The sequence below is a fragment of the Palaemon carinicauda genome, chromosome 33, assembly GCF_036898095.1.
Source record: "Palaemon carinicauda isolate YSFRI2023 chromosome 33, ASM3689809v2, whole genome shotgun sequence".
Lineage (NCBI taxonomy): Eukaryota > Metazoa > Arthropoda > Malacostraca > Decapoda > Palaemonidae > Palaemon > Palaemon carinicauda.
In genome coordinates, this window is record NC_090757.1 from 5,201,600 (window position 1) to 5,221,599 (window position 20,000).

At 35.9% G+C, this 20,000-nt stretch overlaps 2 protein-coding genes across 3 annotated transcripts in view; both read left to right on the plus strand.

Moving 5' to 3' along the window:
* The window catches only part of LOC137626055 (uncharacterized), a 154,060-nt gene that overhangs the window by 58,304 nt on the left and 75,756 nt on the right, over positions 1-20,000 (plus strand). The window lies entirely within an intron of this gene.
* The window catches only part of LOC137626347 (myosin-11-like), a 15,315-nt gene continuing 9,749 nt past the window's right edge, over positions 14,435-20,000 (plus strand). The window contains exons 1-6 of the mRNA XM_068357418.1: positions 14,435-14,870; positions 15,216-15,714; positions 16,750-16,855; positions 17,396-18,535; positions 18,698-18,829; positions 18,995-19,725. Of these exons, the coding sequence (XP_068213519.1) occupies positions 14,435-14,870; positions 15,216-15,714; positions 16,750-16,855; positions 17,396-18,535; positions 18,698-18,829; positions 18,995-19,725 (3,044 nt within the window). The remainder of the gene's footprint in view (positions 14,871-15,215; positions 15,715-16,749; positions 16,856-17,395; positions 18,536-18,697; positions 18,830-18,994; positions 19,726-20,000) is intronic.

Sequence of the window (20,000 nt, forward strand, 5' to 3'; positions counted from 1 at the left end):
AAGGAGGTCGTTAACCTGACCATTCACTACCTTTTTCCGTGTATTTCAAATAATTTCATGAGCATTTTAAGGTTATATTTATTCCCACTCAAAGGAAGTCGTTAACCTGACCTTCCAAAACCCTTTTCTCTGTGTTTTCTAATTAATTCCATAAGCATTCTAAGGTCATATTTATCATCACTGGAAGGAAGTGGTTAACCTGACCTCCCATACACCACCATTCTTTGAAATAGAGTTTGGCACCCAACCTTCCGGCTAACAATGAAATTTGGAATGATAAATGACAAGAAGAAAATTCCAGTTCTTGGAATTAAGACGCGTTAAAGGACGGAGCCGAAAATAAAAAAGGGAGTCTGTCCCGTGCAGGGAAGACAATGCGTGACACTATCACGAGAAAAAACAATTAGCAAACAGGCATCAGTAATTAGTGAGTCTTGTAGCCGTGAGGCACGCAACTCAACCGGGTCACGGAACGAAAAACTAAGGGAAATTCAAAAAACATTTTTGCATCCTTTTAAGTCTCTCTCTCTCTCTCTCTCTCTCTCTCTCTCTCTCTCTCTCTCTCTCTCTCTCTCTCTCTCTCTCTCTAACGCACGTTCTTCTGAAATAATTCTATCTCTCTCTCTCACTCTCGCTCTCTCTCTCTCTCTATCTCTCTCTTAATCTCTCTCTCTTTAACGCAGGTTCTTCTGAAATAATTATCTCTCTCTCTCTCTCTCTCTCTCTCTCTCTCCTCTCTCTCTCTCTCTCTCTCTCTCTCTCTCTCTCTCTCTCTCCTGAAATAATCTTTGTGAGATGTCTTATTTTACCACAGTGATCCTAATCACTGTGACACTTCGATTATCATTACATCTCTCTCTCTCTCTCTCTCTCTCTCTCTCTCTCTCTCTCTCTCTCTCTCTCTCTCTCTCTCTCTCTCTCTCATTGTTGACCGTTTGAAGCCGTTTCTTTCCGCAGGTAATTGACGGTCATGCCACGGAACAAAATCACGCTATTTTGGAATCGAAAGAAAATCACGCTATTTTGGAATCACATTATTCGAGGTCACGAGACTTGTTTTTTTTTTTTTTTTAAGTCTTTTGTATTGGGTCATCTGTTATGTGATCGTTACGGGGACTGATATTATGTAAGGCCTTTGTCTGGGGTTTTTATATATCTATAAATAACACAATTTTCTTTCAAGAAAAGGCATTACAAGAATTAGTATCCAAAAAATAGTAATAAAAATTACAAGAACTTGTCACTCCACGGGGAAATAATACGCTTCTCCATCCATCTGTTTATTTATCTACGTAACAATATATCTAATTTTCTTTTCACCATAAACTTAGTTGGGACACGAGGCGTCAATATATATATATATATATATATATATATATATATATATATATATATATATATATATACACACACATATTATATATATATATATATATATATATATATATATATTATATATATAATATATATATATATATATATATATATATATATATATATTTCCTTCTCTTAAGGTTTAAAGGCCACCCAGGAATGGTAGAGGCAAGGGGTATTAACAATGCCATAACTGGGAAGACAATGACCTAGAGACTGATCGTACATACATGATCACCGCCAAAGGAGGACCAGGCAATGGCAGCTGATGAATCGGCAGGTAGACCTATTGGCTCCTCCAAACCCTCTATCCTTATCCCACAGGGATGGTGTGGTTGTAGACACGACAAGAAACTATCGAGCTTGAGCAGGAGTCGAACTCCAGTCCGGCAAATCGCCAGGCAAGGACGTTCCGAATAGGCCGCCACAACTATGTAAACAACTGTTGGGGCCTTGTGGCTCAGAGTTAGGGCCATGGAGGATATTCAGCGCAGATATGAAGTTAAAAGTTAAGAGCTTCACAGGCAGTATATAAGAAAGGGTAGAAGACTAAAAAGGGGGTTCAGTTAGAGATAAAAGGGGCGATGAAAAAGCCCTATAGTAATTCCTACAGTAAGCATCAGCTGTTGTATTTAAATGTATAAAGATACTGACTAAAATATTCATATATTTCACTCATTACTACAACAAGTTACAGTAAGGCCTGGTCATGAAAAAACGACCAGCATGCATATGTGGTTTATTTTAACAGCTATTGAGAGAGAGAGAGAGAGAGAGAGAGAGAGAGAGAGAGAGAGAGAGAGAGAGAGAGAGAGAGATTCAGTATACCAATAAACCAGAGAAAGAAAGGAAAAAAAAGACCAAAACCTTCCTTAAACCCAACTGTATCCTCTTTTTATGATTCCGTCCCCTTCCATGAAACTATAATTTGGACTCGGGGTTGGGTAGGGACTCTGGACTGGACTGATCCAGCCCAAAACAGCAGTTGAGAAATGGTGTGAACGTGGAATAATGCCGGGCCAGGGTCTTCTTCTTCTTCTTCTTCTTCTTCTTCTTCTTGGCCCGGGGTGGGAGGGGGGGGGGGGGAGGGGGGGGGGGGCTTGAGGGGGTGGGGGCTGCTTCTTGCTGTCTTCAGGACGGCTGGTCCGCCCGGACTTATTTGGGGTGTGTGCCTTGTTGGCTTTGCAGTCTTTGGGACGGAGAGTCAGTCTCTCTCTCTCTCTCTCTCTCTCTCTCCTCTCTCTCTCTCTCTCTCTCTCTCTCTCTCTCTCCCCGTGTGCGTGTGTTGTGCTTTGCTATGTAGGCTGAACTCTTCACTTCCTCACTCTGGTAATATACAGATAAATGGGACTTTTTCATAGTCAATTTCGGTATATTTGTAACTAAGTTTATTACATCTCTCTCTTTCTCTCTCTCTCATATATATATATATATATATATATATATATATATATATATATATATATATACACACGAGAGAGAGAGAGAGAGAGAGAGAGAGAGAGAGAGAGAGAGAGAGGAGAGAGAGGAGAGAGAGAGAGAGAGAGAGAGTGTTTCTTGCTATTTGTCCTACGGCTGAAAGTCTGCTAGTATTTGTTCATTAGTCCAAAATCCAAATACCTACACATTGCTTTAGAAATTCTCTCTCTCTCTCTCTCTCTCTCTCTCTCTCTCTCTCTTCTCTCTCTCTCTCTCTCTCTCTCTCTCTCTCTCTCTCTGCGCGTGTAACTAAAATCTTATATGAACCAAATGCTCGACATTTCGTGTTTTACTTCATGTTGATGTAGGGGATTATTCCCCTACTAAAGCTTAATAAATTCCCTTTGAGGGATTCCCTTTAATACGGTATATCTATGAACAAACGATAGTAAATTAATTTTCTCAATTTTATTCATATAACTAGGCTAAGTGATTTTGCTAACATATACTTTTCAAATTCCTCTTTTTATATTTTAGATTTCTTTGATAATAAAAAAGCTCGAATCTTCACTTCTGTCCAACATAAGTTCATTGTGGTTCGATATGAAAAAAATCACCAGCCTTTTCAAACACTTATTACCATAATATTTTTATATCACAAAGTTTTCCAATCTGACTAGGTCCTCCGGATGGATATGGAATAACTCTATAATCGCTCAGATGACTATCTATCAGTCTCCCTTGGGTAGGATTATGTTAATCAAGGTACTTTTACCAAACTTTATTATAAGTAACCAGGAAATTTAACTGCGTTTAAGTGCATTTCCAGGTAAACAGATTTCCTTTTCTCTGGATCTAACATAGGAGTTTTTTACCAAGCTCCTATCCAAAGACATTAGGTTGGATTATGTCTCCCCACCCCTTTTTAATAATAATAATAATCCTTCCAAGGCCAGCACAGACATAAGAGAAGCCTTGCTTTCAGAGATGTGGGAATATTGCGAATCTTAGAATTATTATTATTATTAATATTATTATCATAATTATTAACATTATTATCATCATTACTAGTTAATCTACAAACCTAGTTGGAAAAGCCCAAGTACTCCGTCAAGGAAAATTACATCAGGTTTTAGTTTCTTGAGATAGTAACACACACACTCTCTCTCTCTCTCTCTCTCTCTCTCTCTCTCCTCTCTCTCTCTCTCTCTCTCTCTCTCTCTCTCCATTTACATAGTGAATCTTTTATTACTTAAGATGGAAATCAATTGCCATAACTTCTCCAGTAAACTGAGGTCGCATCGGTTTGGGTAAATCCGGTCTTAACTTCTCTACACATAGAAAATCCATAACCAGGACCATCAGATACCCGCCCACAAAGATACACTTGATAGTCACACAATTACCAGTCGATGTAATGATTTGTGGATAATAGATATACCTCGTTTTTTTTTTTTTTTTTTTTTTTTTTTTTTTTTTTTGCAAGCTATCAATATGGTGCATTTAAGATGTTAAAACATCCCTAGTTAACCTCGGCAGCTAAACCTTGGAGAAATTAACTCAATAAGTTTGAAGTCGTGTACTCGTGCTCCATGCTGCTCTTTGAACTTCATTCATGAGAGATGTATTACATTTGCTATTAGTTACTTTTTTTTTTTATTCCAGTTTGTGAACGAATAAGTTTTTAACATCAATATAAGTCCCTAATTGGCAGGTATTATGGACTTTCAAAAGTAGAATTTCCTGATGTTTATATAATCTGATATCTAGGAAATTTCATCTTGATCTTATAGGTTAAGTCATTGTTTAACATCAAGTTTATCTGATGATTATATTCAGGTTTACATGATTTTACAAAATAGTACACATGCATTATTATCTGTTAATCCGTCTTTCATCGGAATCTTTAACAGTCCTCAGCCATGTAGGGCTGGGTCTTCCAACTATTCTAGTGTCTTGTGAAACCCAGTTGAAAGTTTGGCGAACTGATGTCTCTTGGGGGAAGGATTTTTCATGGATTACATTTTCTTATTTACTATCTGTAATTCGAACGTTTTACCAGTGCTATAGATCGAAAAATTCTACGAATACCAACGATTCAATAAATTATTAATTGTCAGATGAGTTAGATAATTAAAAATAATAGGAGCGGTACAATTTTGTGTTGCTCTATCATTAGTTGTGAGCATTAGTGCGTTTTCGAATCCCATTTCATACGATAGATATTTCATCTTGTTGGGAATAATTCTCGTACATCTGGCAACTACGGAACTTTGAGTGACAGTTCTAGAAGAACTATCATCCAAGGGGGAGGGGAGGGGGGGGGGGGATCACACCCAGGGAATATGACGTAATGCAACGCTGCACTGAGACGCGTGCAGTACTGTCAAAAGGTTTACAGGCCGCTCATGAACGGCAGAGGCAAGGAGCAGTGACAATGCCATAGAAACTGACCCAGCCAAGCTAGGACCAGGGAGGGACAGGTAATGGCTACTGATGACTCAGCAGGTAGACCCATATACTCCCCAAAACCCTCCCTCTTTAGCTTACAAGAATGTCGAGTTTGAAGACACGACAAGAAATTATAGCGCTTTAGCGGGGCTCGAACCCTAGTCCCGTAAATTGATTCAAATTAACTGTCTGGTTGGATTGCTATCTATGTAATTTCTTTAATAAAAAAAAAGGTAGCTCTTAAAGGCCTTAAAAGGTTTAAAGGCCACTCATGAATGGCAGTGGCAAGGGATAGTGACACTGCCCTAGCAAGTAGGACAATGCCATAGAGACTGACCATATATACATATGATCAGCGCCCATGCCACTCCCCATCTAAGCTAGGACCAAGGAGGGATAAGCAATGGCTGCTGATGATTCAGCAGATAAATCTATAGGCTTCCCTGGATAGAAGGAAATGTTTCCTCATGCCTTGAATGGATTGACCATTGTGATAGGATCCCTTGCCTATGGAACGTACATTCCTATTAAAGGATTCTACATAAGTCTCTTAAAAATTGCTCCTAATTCCAATTTAATCAATATCTATACTATGATCATTGAAAGCTGAAACACTTTTTCTATCAACTGATCGTGTCTTTATATATAATTTTTTTCTATAATAAAAGGTAAAAACTTTACAATCCAGTAGTTTGAAACTCGAAATCACTTCTTACATTTTCTGATTTCATATATATATATATATATATATATATATATATATATATATATATATATATATATATATATATATATATATGTATATATATACACACATAGACATCGAACGAACAAAAATGATAAATATAACTGCTGGGTGTATGTATGTATGTATATATATATGTATATATGTATATATATACATACATACATATATATATATATATATATATATATATATATATATATATATATATATATATATATATATATATGTAAGAATTTATATATACATATATATACATACATACACATATAATATATCTATCTATCCATCTCTTTATATATGTATATATATATCTATCTATCTATCTATCTATATATATATATATATATATATATATATATATATATATATATATATATATATATATATATATATATACACACATAGACATCGAACGAACAAAAATGATAAATATAACTGCTGGGTGTATGTATGTATGTATATACAGTATATATATATGTATACATATATATACATATATATATATATATATATATATATATATATATATATATATATATATATATATATATATATATATATATATATATATAAGAATTTATATATACATATATATACATACATACACATATAATATATCTATCTATCCATCTCTTATATATATATATATATATATATATATATATATATATATATATATATATATCTATATATATATCTATATATATATTTATATATATATATATATATATATATATATATATATATATATATATATATATATAAACGAACGAACAAAAATTGGTAAATATAACTGTTAGGTGTACTGTATATATATATATGTATATATATATATATATATATATATATATATATATATATATATATATATATACACACACACATATATATATAGTGTGTATATATATATATATATATATATATATATATATATATATATATACATATATATATATATAAAATGTGTGTGGACATTGAACGAATAAAGTCAATGATATATATAACAACTCTTCCCCTGATAAACGAGATAAAAACATGTATTATTAAACGGCCCACCTAACAATGAGAGACCGATAATAACGTCAAAATCTTGTTTGTTCATAAACTGAAAAACCGAACTCATTGTAAATGTTGATACATCTCTTATGAATGAAGTTTAAAAAACAACATGGAACATAAGTGAAAGACTTTAAAGTTATTGAGTCGATTCCCCCAATCGTGAAACTTGAAGTGCTGCCTATGTTAACTAGGGAGGTTTTAACATCTAAAATGCACCATTAACAATTATGTAACTAAAACAAATTAATACTATACATTTGCATATATATACACGCATACATGTATATATATGCATATACATACATACATACATACATACACACATCATATATATATATATATATATATATATATATATATATATATATATATATATATATATATATATATATATATATATATATGTATGTATGTATGTATCTATATATAGTGTAATGTAAAAGCCAGTAGGAAATAATGAGAGACTCAAGTACCTACTGCTTTCGTGCATTATAATATGCACTTATTCAGAGCACGAAAGTGCCAAGTAGTAATGTCTTTCATTAATTCCTACAGGTGCTTGAAGTATATTTGGTCACGAGACCCTTTTGATAACAATGGAGATACGCGTACACTAGTACACACACAAACAAACAAACACACACACACATATATATGCCTAAAACAGTAATACGTCACATAATATCATAAGTGATAAAAGTAATTACAAATTCAACCGTGTGAATTTTGTTGATCAATATTATAGTCAATTGTGTCATATTATAAAGCTGAAATAATGCTTTGAAATCTTCACTAAATAAATCATCTATGAGGAATTTTGAAAATTGCACCACCATTCTTATGACGTCCAGTTTATGAGGTAGGAGATAAAAATCGGAAAATTGATTGCTTATGTTGATTTTATAACCAAAGATATATTTTCACAGATGGGCATTGAACGCCCTTTTTTTCGAGAGGTAATCGACGTATTGAACTGATTTCAAATGAGTTCCAATATCCTTTTTTTTTTTTTTTTTTTTTTTTTTTGGAGGGGGTTGGGTGGGGGGATGGATTGTGAGCGGGGAGGGTTGGGGTTAAGGTAATACTTGTACGAGAAGTATTAATTTCTTACAGTCTGCCTTCTACAGTTTTTTTCTTCCTCTTCTTCTTTTTTTTTTCTTAAGGAAGACTTTCAGAGCTTAAAGAATACATGGTTTTAAACACAAACACACAATATATATATATATATATATATATATATATATATATATATATATATATATATATATATATATATATATATATACTGTATATTTATAAACTGTATATATATATATATATATATATATATATATATATATATATATATATATATATATATATATATATTCAATAAGTCATATATTCCAATACCTTAATGTCTGGATCCTCTTACCGACCTCAGGATCAGAGTCCCAACGCGAAACTTCGTGGCTAAATGGTATTGTCACTGTCATGCCAGCTTCCTGGACCAGGGTTCGATTCCCTGGCCGGCCAGAAGCTATTGTCTTTGAGTGGTTTTGCCTTGGGACTCTGATCCTGAAGTCGGTAAGAGAATCAAGACATTAAGGTATTAAAATATATGACTTATTTGAATATGAAAAGCACGCCTAGATGTGCAAAATTTATCATATATATATATATATATATATATTCCCAGTAATTCCTTTTAGGATGAGTCTGTTCGTTTACATATATATATATATATATATATATATATATATATATATATATATACATATATATATATATATATATATATATATATATATATATATATATATATATATATATATATATATATATATATATATACTGTATATATATATATATATATATATATATATATATATATATATATATATATATATATATATAAATATATATATATATATATATATATATATATATATATATATATATATATATATATATATATATATTTCTATACATATATGTATATATTTTCAGCAATTCCTTTTAGGATGAGCCTGTTCCCTTCAGGAGTTGCAACCCAATACTGTTGACTAAGTTCCAAATTACATAATTATCAGATTAGGTCAACACTGGCAAAGTGAGATTAAGGAAACGTCTCAAAAGAGTAAAGTATCATTCAGGAATCAAGATGAAGAGACAGCACACATTAGGGACGATTATTTTCATTAAAGGCATTTTTCTTTAGTACATAGTACGGGGATGACTAGAGTTCGTGTCCCGCTCATGCTCGAGTGTTTCTTGTAGTGTCCGCAACCTCACTATCCTAGTGAACTAAGAGAGAGCCTATAGGTTTACCAGCTGAGTCATCAGCAGCCATTGCCTGGTCCTCCCTGGCCCTAGTTTATGTGGGGAGGAGGCTTGGGCGCTGATCATATGTCAGTCTATAAGGCATTGTCCTGCTATAAAATAGTCACTAACCATTGTCGCTTATTCCTAAAGCGACTTTAAACCTGTAAAACTTTACATTATAGTATAACATGGTTTATTTTTTTTTTTTTTTTTTGCGTCTCCAAACAAAATGTTTCAAATTTAATAATGCAAAGGAATTTCCCTAATGGCATCAAAATTTACGACTATATAGCCTTGATTTCCGTTTAAAACCAACGTCTCCAGAAAAACATGCATATTCATTATTATTATTATTATTATTATTATTATTATTATTATTATTATTATTATTATTATTATTATCATTATAGGATAAATAAAAAAACGTATACAAAGTACTAAGCATATACATTTACATACACATAGTAAACTGACTTTGATTCAGAGTAAATAAATAGAATATTCTCGAGCCAATTATTCATTTTAATTAGCATCCCTACATAAGTCAGTGGATATATATTTATTATATTATTTTGTTTATTCTGTCTTACATCCATCTGCTTTATATCATTAATTTCTTTCCACGAGAGATTTTAATTATTTTATGTAGTCATTTACTGCTCTGTTACTAAATGGTATTTTGACTGACTTATTACAAATCTAATAATAATAATAATAATAATAATAATAATAATAATAATAATAATAATAATAATAATAATAATAATAATAATAATAATCATCTCCCTTATATAATGAAAAGTAAGTGTTACACATACGTATATATATATATATATATATATATATATATATATATATATATATATATATATATATATATATATATATATGTGTGTGTGTGTGTGTATATATATTCGGTCCTGCTCAGCTCTCCCCGTCCCTCAGGTCAGGGGGAAAGTGAGTAGTCCTACCCTGATAAGAGGTGGGTACATGTGTGTTCAAATCTAAATATTCAACCATCATTTTTGACGGGTCGCGTATAATAAATAATAATAATGATAATAATAATAATAATAATAATAATACTTAAGTGACTTAACAAATAACACTTATTAGAATGAATGAAATTAGAAACTAGAGAAAATGTAGGATTAAGAATCCACGGCTTCACACGGATGAAAAACTGGAGCTGCTTCTCTCTTTCGAATGTGATAAATTTTATTGATATGGACATTTACTGAGTACCCGATGTGATTTAATATATGACTGTTGCGCATGAAATAAAAGTATCAATACATACATTTCTTGTGAATATATTAATTAGAAATAAGTAATGAGCTGACATATATTTGGGAACTTAATACTTTACATACATTTTGTGTGAGTTTTCATGGTGTCTTAATTTGTGAAAGTTTGGGTTTATTATATATGAAAGGGGGATATAATTTTTATATTTGAAAAATAAGAAATTTATTTCAATTAGGCCAACTCTAGTAAGAGTCAAGCTTGTCTCAAAGGGCTGGAAAATCTCCTTTTAAACAACAACAACAACAACAACAACAACAATAATAATAATAATAATAATAATAATAATAATAATAATAATAATAATAATAATAATAATAATAATAATAATAATATCTTTCTATATATATTTTTTTCGAAACAAATATTTAACGATATATTACAAAAATAAAAAATAACAAAACCAGTGCTCTTTTCAAGAATGAGAAATGACAAGTGAGCTATTCTGATATCTAAGAGTGCTGATAGTAATCTCCGGAATATTTTTCATCGAATTAATACGCTATTTACTCAATATTTGGAATCTATCCAGATTACAATATAAATTTACTTAACAAGATATCAAGTCGATTTAGCAAGGCATTAGGTCACTTTAGTAAGACATTAAGTCACTTTAGCAAGACATCAAGTCATATTCGTAAGACATTACGTCACTTTAACAAGACATCAAGTCATATTCGTAAGACATTATGCCACTTTAGCAAGACATCTAGTCAGTAGCATGACATCAAGTCATTTTAGCAACACATCAAGTAACGTTAGCAAGATATTAACCTTTGTTTATGCAAGACAGTAAGTTACTTAAAAGCATTACGTCACATTAGCAAGACATGAAGTCATCTAACTAAGACATAAATTAATAATTTTAGTAAGATATCAAGTCACTTTAGCAAGAAACCGAGTCGCCTTAAGGAGACATCAAGTGGCTTTAGTAATCCATAGTTACTTTAACAAGACATCAAGTCATTTAAAAAAGACATGGTGTCACTTTAGGTACATACAAAGTCCCTCTAGTAATACATTAATTAAGTCACTTTAACCAGACATCTAATCACTTTAAAAAGACATCCTATCAACTTTACAAGACGTTTATGAACTAGTTTCGCAAGTTATATTAACTAGTCATTTGTGTAAAACATCGAATTACTTGAGCAAGATGTCGAGTCATTTGTACAAGACATCAAAACACTTGAGCAAGACGTAGAGTCATTTGTGCAAGAAATCGAATCCGTTGAACAAGACGTCGAGTCATTTGTGTAAGACATCAAATTACTTGAGCAAGACGTCGAGTCATTTCTACAAGACATTGAATTACTTGAACAAGACGTAGAGTCATTTGTGCAAGACATCGAATCACTTGAGCAAGACGTCGAGTTATTTGTGTAAGACATCGAATTACTTGAGCAAGACGTCAAGTCATTTGTGCAAGACATCGAATCCTTTGAGCAAGACGTCGAGTTATTTGTGTAAGACATCGAATTACTTGAGCAAGACGTCAAGTCATTTGTGCAAGACATCGAATTCCTTGAGCAAGATGTCGAGTCATTTGTGAGCAAGAAGTCTAGTCACTTGTGCAAGACTTCGAATCACTTGAGCAAGACGTCGAGTATATTTATGTAAGACACTGAATCACTTGAGCAAGACATCGAGTCATTTGTGAGCAAGACGTTGAGTCATTTGTGCAAGACATCAAAACAGTTGAGTAAGATGTCGAGCCATTTGTTCAAGACGTCGAATTCCTTAAGCAAGACGTCAAGTTATTTGTGCAAGACATAAAATCACTTGAGGAAGACTTCGAGTCATTTGTGCAAGACATCAAATCACTTGAGCCAGACGTCAAGTCATTTGTACAAGACATCGAATCACTTGAGCAAGACTTCTAGTCATTTGTGCAAGACATCGAATCACTTGAGCAAGACGTTCAGTCATTTGTGCAAGACATCGAATCACTTAAGCAAGACGTCCAGTCATTTGTGCAGGACATCGAATCACTTGAGCAAGACGTCTAGTCATTTGTGCAAGACATCGAAACACTTGAGCAAGACGTCGAGTCATTTGTGCAAGACATCGAATCACTTGAGCAAGACGTCCAGTCATTTGTGAGCAAGACATCAAAACACTTGAGCAAGACGTCGAGTCATTTGTGTAAGTCATCAAATCACTTGAGCAAGACGTCATGTCATTTGTGCAAGACATTGAATCACTTGAACAAGACGTCTAGTCATTTGTGCAAGACATCGAATCACTTGAGCAAGACGTCTAGTCATTTGTGCAAGACATCGAAACGCTTGAGCAAGACGTCGAGTCAATTGTGCAAGACATCGAATGATTTGAGCAAGATGTCGAGTCATTTGTGCAAAGCATCGAAACACTTGACCAAGACGTCAAGTCATTTGTGCAAGTTGTCAAAACACTTGAGCAAGACGTCGGGTCATTTGTGCAAAACATCGAATCACTTGAGCAAGACGTAGAGTCATTTGTGCAAGAAATCGAATCCGTTGAACAAGGCGTCGAGTCATTTGTGTAAGACATCAAATTACTTGAGCAAGACGTCGAGTCATTTCTACAAGACATTGAATTACTTGAACAAGATGTAGAGTCATTTGTGCAAGACATTAAATCACTTGAGCAAGACGTCGAGTTATTTGTGTAAGACATCGAATTACTTGAGCAAGACGTCAAGTCATTTGTGCAAGACATCGAATCCTTTGAGCAAGACGTCGAGTTATTTGTGTAAGACATCGAATTACTTGAGCAAGACGTCAAGTCATTTGTGCAAGACATTGAATTCCTTGAACAAGACGTCGAGTCATTTGTGAGCAAGAAGTCTAGTCACTTGTGCAAGACTTCGAATCACTTGAGCAAGACATCGAGTATATTTATGTAAGACACTGAATCACTTGAGCAAGACATCGAGTCATTTGTGAGCAAGACGTTGAGTCATTTGTGCAAGACATCAAAACAGTTGAGTAAGATGTCGAGCCATTTGTGCAAGACGTCGAATTCCTTAAGCAAGACGTCAAGTTATTTGTGCAAGACATAGAATCACTTGAGGAAGACTTCGAGTCATTTGTGCAAGACATCAAATCACTTGAGCAAGACGTCAAGTCATTTGTACAAGACATCGAATCACTTGAGCAAGACTTCTAGTCATTTGTGCAAGACATCGAATCACTTGAGCAAGACGTTCAGTCATTTGTGCAAGACATCGAATCACTTAAGCAAGACGTCCAGTCATTTGTGCAAGACATCGAATCACTTGAGCAAGACGTCTAGTCATTTGTGCAAGACATCGAAACACTTGAGCAATACGTCGAGTCATTTGTGCAAGACATCGAATCACTTGAGCAAGACGTCCAGTCATTTGTGAGCAAGACATCAAAACACTTGAGCCAGACGTCGAGTCATTTGTGTAAGTCATCAAATCACTTGAGCAAGACGTCAAGTCATTTGTGCAAGACATTGAATCACTTGAGCAAGACGTCTAGTCATTTGTGCAAGACATCGAATCACTTGAGCAAGACGTCTAGTCATTTGTGCAAGACATCGAAACGCTTGAGCAAGACGTCGAGTCATTTGTGCAAGACATCGAATGATTTGAGCAAGATGTTGAGTCATTTGTGCAAAGCATCGAAACACTTGACCAAGACGTCAAGTCATTTGTGCAAGTTGTCAAAACACTTGAGCAAGACGTCAGGTCATTTGTGCAAAACATCGAATCACTTGAGCAAGACGTCGAGTCATTTGTGCAAGACATAAAAAAACTTGAGCAAGATGTCGAGTCATTTGTGTAAGTCATCGAATCACTTGAGCAAGACGTCGAGTCATTCGTGCAAGACATCGAAACACTTGAGCAAGACGTCGAGTCATTTGTACAAGTCATCGAAGCACTTGAGCAAGATGTCGAGTCATTTGTGCGAAGCATTAAAACACTTGAGCAAGACGTCGAGTCATTTGTGTAAGACATTGAATCACTTGAGCAAGACGTCGAGTCATTTGTGCAAGACATCGAATCACTTGGGCAAGACGTTGAGTCATTTGTGCAAGTCATCGAAGCACTTGAGCAAGACGTTGAGTCATTTGTACAAGTCATCGAAGCACTTGAGCAAGATGTCGAGTCATTTGTGCAAAGCATTGAAACACTCGAGCAAGACGTCGAGTCATTTGTGCAAGACATCGAATCACTTGAGCAAGACGTCGAGTCATTTGTGTAAGACCTTGAATCACTTGAACAAGACGTCGAGTCATTTGTGCTAGACATCGAATCCTTTGAGCAAGACGTCGATTCATTTGTGTGAAATATCGAATCACTTGAGCAAGACGTCGAGTCATTTGTGCAAGACATCGAATTCCTTGAGCAAGAGGTCGGGTCATTTGTGAGCAAGATGTCTAGTAACTTGTGCAAGACATCGAATCACTTGAGCAAGACGTTGAGTCATTTGTGCAAGACACTAAATCACTTGAGCAAGACGTCCAGTCATTTGTGAGCAAGACGTCGAGTCATTTGTGCAAGACATCAAAACAGTTGAGTAAGATGTCGAGCCATTTGTGAAAGACGTCAAATTCCTTGAGCAACACGTCAAGTCATTTGTGCAAGACATCGAATCACTTGAGCAAGACGTTGAGTCATTTGTGCAAGACATCGAATCACTTGAGCAAGACGTCGAATCATTTGTGCAAGTCATCGAATCACTTGAGCAAGATGTCCAGTCATTTGTGCAAAGCATCGAAACACTTGACCAAGACGTCAAGTCATTTGCGCAAGTTGTCGAAACACGAGAGCAAGACGTCGGGTCATTTTTGCAAGTCATCGAATCATTTGAGCAAGACGTCGAGTCACTTGTGCAAGTCATCGAAAAACTTGAGCAAGATGTCGAGTCATTTGTGCAAGTCATCGAAGCATTTGAGCAGGACGTCCAGTCATTTGTGCAAGACATCGACTCACTTGAGCAAGACGTCGAGTCATTTGTACAAGTCATCGAAGCACTTGAGCAAGATGTCGAGTCATTTGTGCGAAGCATTGAAACACTTGAGCCAGACGTCGAGTCATTTGTGTAAGACATTGAATCACTTGACATTGAATCACTTGAGCAAGACGTCGAGCCATTTGTGCAAAGCATTGAAACACTTGAGCAAGACATCGAGTCATTTGTGCAAGACATCGAATCACTTGAGCAAGTCGTCGAGTCATTTGTGTAAGACATTGAATTACTTGAACAAGACGTCGAGTCATTTGTGCAAGACATCGAATCCTTTGAGCAAGAAGTCGAGTCATTTGTGTGAGATATCGAATCACTTGAGCAAGATGTCGAGTCATTTGTGCAAGACATCGAATTCCTTGAGCAAGAGGTCGAGTCATTTGTGAGCAAGATGTTTAGTAACTTGTGCAAGACATCGAATCACTTGAGCAAGACATCGAGTCATTTGTGTAAGACACTAAATCACTTGAGCAAGACGTCGAGTCATTTGTGAGCAGGACGTCGAGTCATTTGTGCAAGACATCAAAACAGTTGAGTAAGATGTCGAGCCATTTGTGCAAGACGACAAATTCCTTGAGAAACACGTCAAGTTATTTGTGCAAGACATCGAATTGCTTGAGTAAGACGTTGAGTCATTTGTGCAAGACATCAAATCACTTGAGCAAGACGTCGAGTCATTTCTGCAAGAAATCGAAACTCTTGAGCAAGACGTTAAGGTATTTGTGCAAAGCATCGAATTACTTGAGCAAGACGTTGAGTACCAATTGTGCAAGACATCGAAGCACTTGAGCAAGACGTCGAGTCATTTGTGCAAGACATCAAATTCCTTGAGTAAGACGTTGACTCATTTGTACAAGACTTCGAAACACTTGAGCAAGATATAGAGTCATTTGTGCAAGACATTGAATCTTTTGAGCAAGACGTCGAGTCATTTGTGTAAGACATCGAATCACTTGAGCAAGACGTCGAGTCATTTGTGCAAGACATTGAAACACTTGAGCAAGACGCTTAGTCATTTGTGCAAAGCATCGAAACACTTGAGCAAGACGTCAAGTCATTTTTGTAAGTCATCGAAACACTTGAGCAAGACATCGAATCATTTGTGCAAAGCATCGAAACACTTGAGCAAGAGGTCGAGTCATCTGTGCAAGTCATCGAATCACTTGAGCAAGACGTCGAGTTATTTGTGCAAGACATCGAATCACTTGAGCAAGACGTCAAATCATCTGTGTAAGACATCAAATTACTTGAGCAAGATGTCGAGTCATTTGTGCAACTCATCGAAACATTTGAGCAAGACGTCGAGCCATTAGTGCAAGACATTGAATCACTTGAGCAAGAAGTCGAGTCATTTGTGCAAGTCATTGAAACACTTGAGCAAGATGTCGAGACATTTGTGCAAGACATTGAATCACTTGAGCAAGACGTCGAGTCATTTGTGCAAGACATTGAATCACTTGAGCAAGACGTAGAGTCATTTGTGCAAGACATCGAATCTTTTGAGCAAGACGTCGAGTCATTTGTGCAAAGCATCGAAACACTTGAGCAAGATGTCGAGTCACTTTTGCAAGCCATCGAAACACTTGAGCAAGACATCGAGTCATTTGTGCAAAGCATCGAAACACTTGAGCAAGACGTCGATTCATTTGTGCAAGTCATCGAATCACTTGAGCAAGATTTCGAGTCATTTGTGCAAGACATTGAATCACTTGAACAAGACGTCGAGTCATTTGTGTAAGTCATTGAATTACTTGAGCAAGATGTCGAGTCATTTGTGCAACTCATCGAAACATTTGAGCAAGACGTCGAGCCATTAGTGCAAGACATTGAATCACTTGAGCAAGACGTCGAGTCATTTGTGCAAGTCATTGAAACACTTGAGCAAGATGTCGAGACATTTGTGCAAGACATTGAATCACTTGAGCAAGACGTCGAGTCATTTGTGCAAGACATTGAATCACTTGAGCAAGACGTAGAGTCATTTGTGCAAGACATCGAATCTTTTGAGCAAGACGTCGAGTCATTTGTGCAAAGCATCGAAACACTTGAGCAAGATGTCGAGTCACTTTTGCAAGTCATCGAAACACTTGAGCAAGACATCGAGTCATTTGTGCAAAGCATCGAAACACTTGAGCAAGACGTCGATTCATTTGTGCAAGTCATCGAATCACTTGAGCAAGATTTCGAGTCATTTGTGCAAGACATTGAATCACTTGAACAAGACGTCGAGTCATTTGTGCAAGTCATTGAATTACTTGAGCAAGACGTCCAGTCATTTGTGCAAAACATCGAATCATTTGAGCAAGACGTCGAGTCATTTGTGCAAGTCATCAAATCACTTGAACAAGACGTCGAGTCATTTGTGCAAGTCATCGAATCACTTGAACAAGACGTCGAGTCATTTGTGCAAGACATCGAATCACTTGAACAAGACGTCGAGTCATTTGTGCAAGTCATCGAATCACTTGAACAAGACGTCGAGTCATTTGTGCAAGACATCGAATCACTTGAGCAAGACGTAGAGTCATGTGTGCAAGTCATCGAATCACTTGAGCAAGACGTCAAGTCATTTGTGCAAGACATCGAATCACTTGAGCAAGACGTCGAGTTATTTGTGCAAGACATCGAATCACTTGAACAAGACGTCGAGTCATTTGTGCAAGACATCGAATCACTTGAGCAAGACGTAGAGTCATTTGTGCATGTCATCGAATCACTTGAGCAATACGTCGAGTCATTTGTGCAAGACATCGAATCACTTGAGCAAGACGTCGAATCATTTGTGCAAGACATCGAATCACTTGAGCAAGACGTCGAGTCATTTGTGCAAGACATTGAATCACTTGAACAAGACGTCGAGTCATTTGTGCAAGACATCGAATCACTTGAGCAAGACGTAGATTCATGTGTGCAAGTCATCGAATCACTTGAACAAGACGTCGAGTCATTTGTGTAAGACATCGAGTCACTTGAGCAAGACGTCGAGTCATTTGTGCAAGACATCGAATCACTTGAGCAAGACGTAGAGTCATTTGTGCAAAACATCGAATCACTTGAGCAAGACGTCGAGACACTTGTGCAAGTCATCGAATCACTTGAACAAGACGTCGAGTTATTTGTGCAAGTCATTGAATCACTTGAGCAAGATGTCGAGACATTTGTGCAAGACATCGAATCACTTGAGCAAGACGTTGAGTCCTTTGTGCAAGACATTGAATCACTTAAGCAAGACGTCGAGTCATTTGTGCAAATCATCGAATCATTTAAATAAGACGTTGAATCATTTGTGTAAGACATTGAATCAATTGAGCAAGACGTCGAGTCATCTGTGCAAAGCATCGAAACACTTGAGTAGGACGTCGAGTCATTTTTGCAAGTCATTGAATTACTTGAGCAAGACGTCCAGTCATTTGTGCAAAACATCGAATCATTTGAGCAAGACGTCGAGTCATTTGTGCAAGTCATCAAATCACTTGAACAAGACGTCGAGTCATTTGTGCAAGTCATCGAATCATTTGAACAAGACGTCGAGTCATTTGTGCAAGACATCGAATCACTTGAACAAGACGTCGAGTCATTTGTGCAAGTCATCGAATCACTTGAACAAGACGTCGAGTCATTTGTGCAAGACATCGAATCACTTGAGCAAGACGTAGAGTCATGTGTGCAAGTCATCGAATCACTTGAGCAAGACGTCAAGTCATTTGTGCAAGACATCGAATCACTTGAGCAAGACGTCGAGTTATTTGTGCAAGACATCGAATCACTTGAACAAGACGTCGAGTCATTTGTGCAAGACATCGAATCACTTGAGCAAGACGTAGAGTCATTTGTGCATGTCATCGAATCACTTGAGCAATACGTCGAGTCATTTGTGCAAGACATCGAATCACTTGAGCAAGACGTCGAATCATTTGTGCAAGACATCGAATCACTTGAGCAAGACGTCGAGTCATTTGTGCAAGACATTGAATCACTTGAACAAGACGTCGAGTCATTTGTGCAAGACATCGAATCACTTGAGCAAGACGTAGATTCATGTGTGCAAGTCATCGAATCACTTGAACAAGACGTCGAGTCATTTGTGTAAGACATCGAGTCACTTGAGCAAGACGTCGAGTCATTTGTGCAAGACATCGAATCACTTGAGCAAGACGTAGAGTCATTTGTGCAAAACATCGAATCACTTGAGCAAGACGTCGAGACACTTGTGCAAGTCATCGAATCACTTGAACAAGACGTCGAGTTATTTGTGCAAGTCATTGAATCACTTGAGCAAGATGTCGAGACATTTGTGCAAGACATCGAATCACTTGAGCAAGACGTTGAGTCCTTTGTGCAAGACATTGAATCACTTAAGC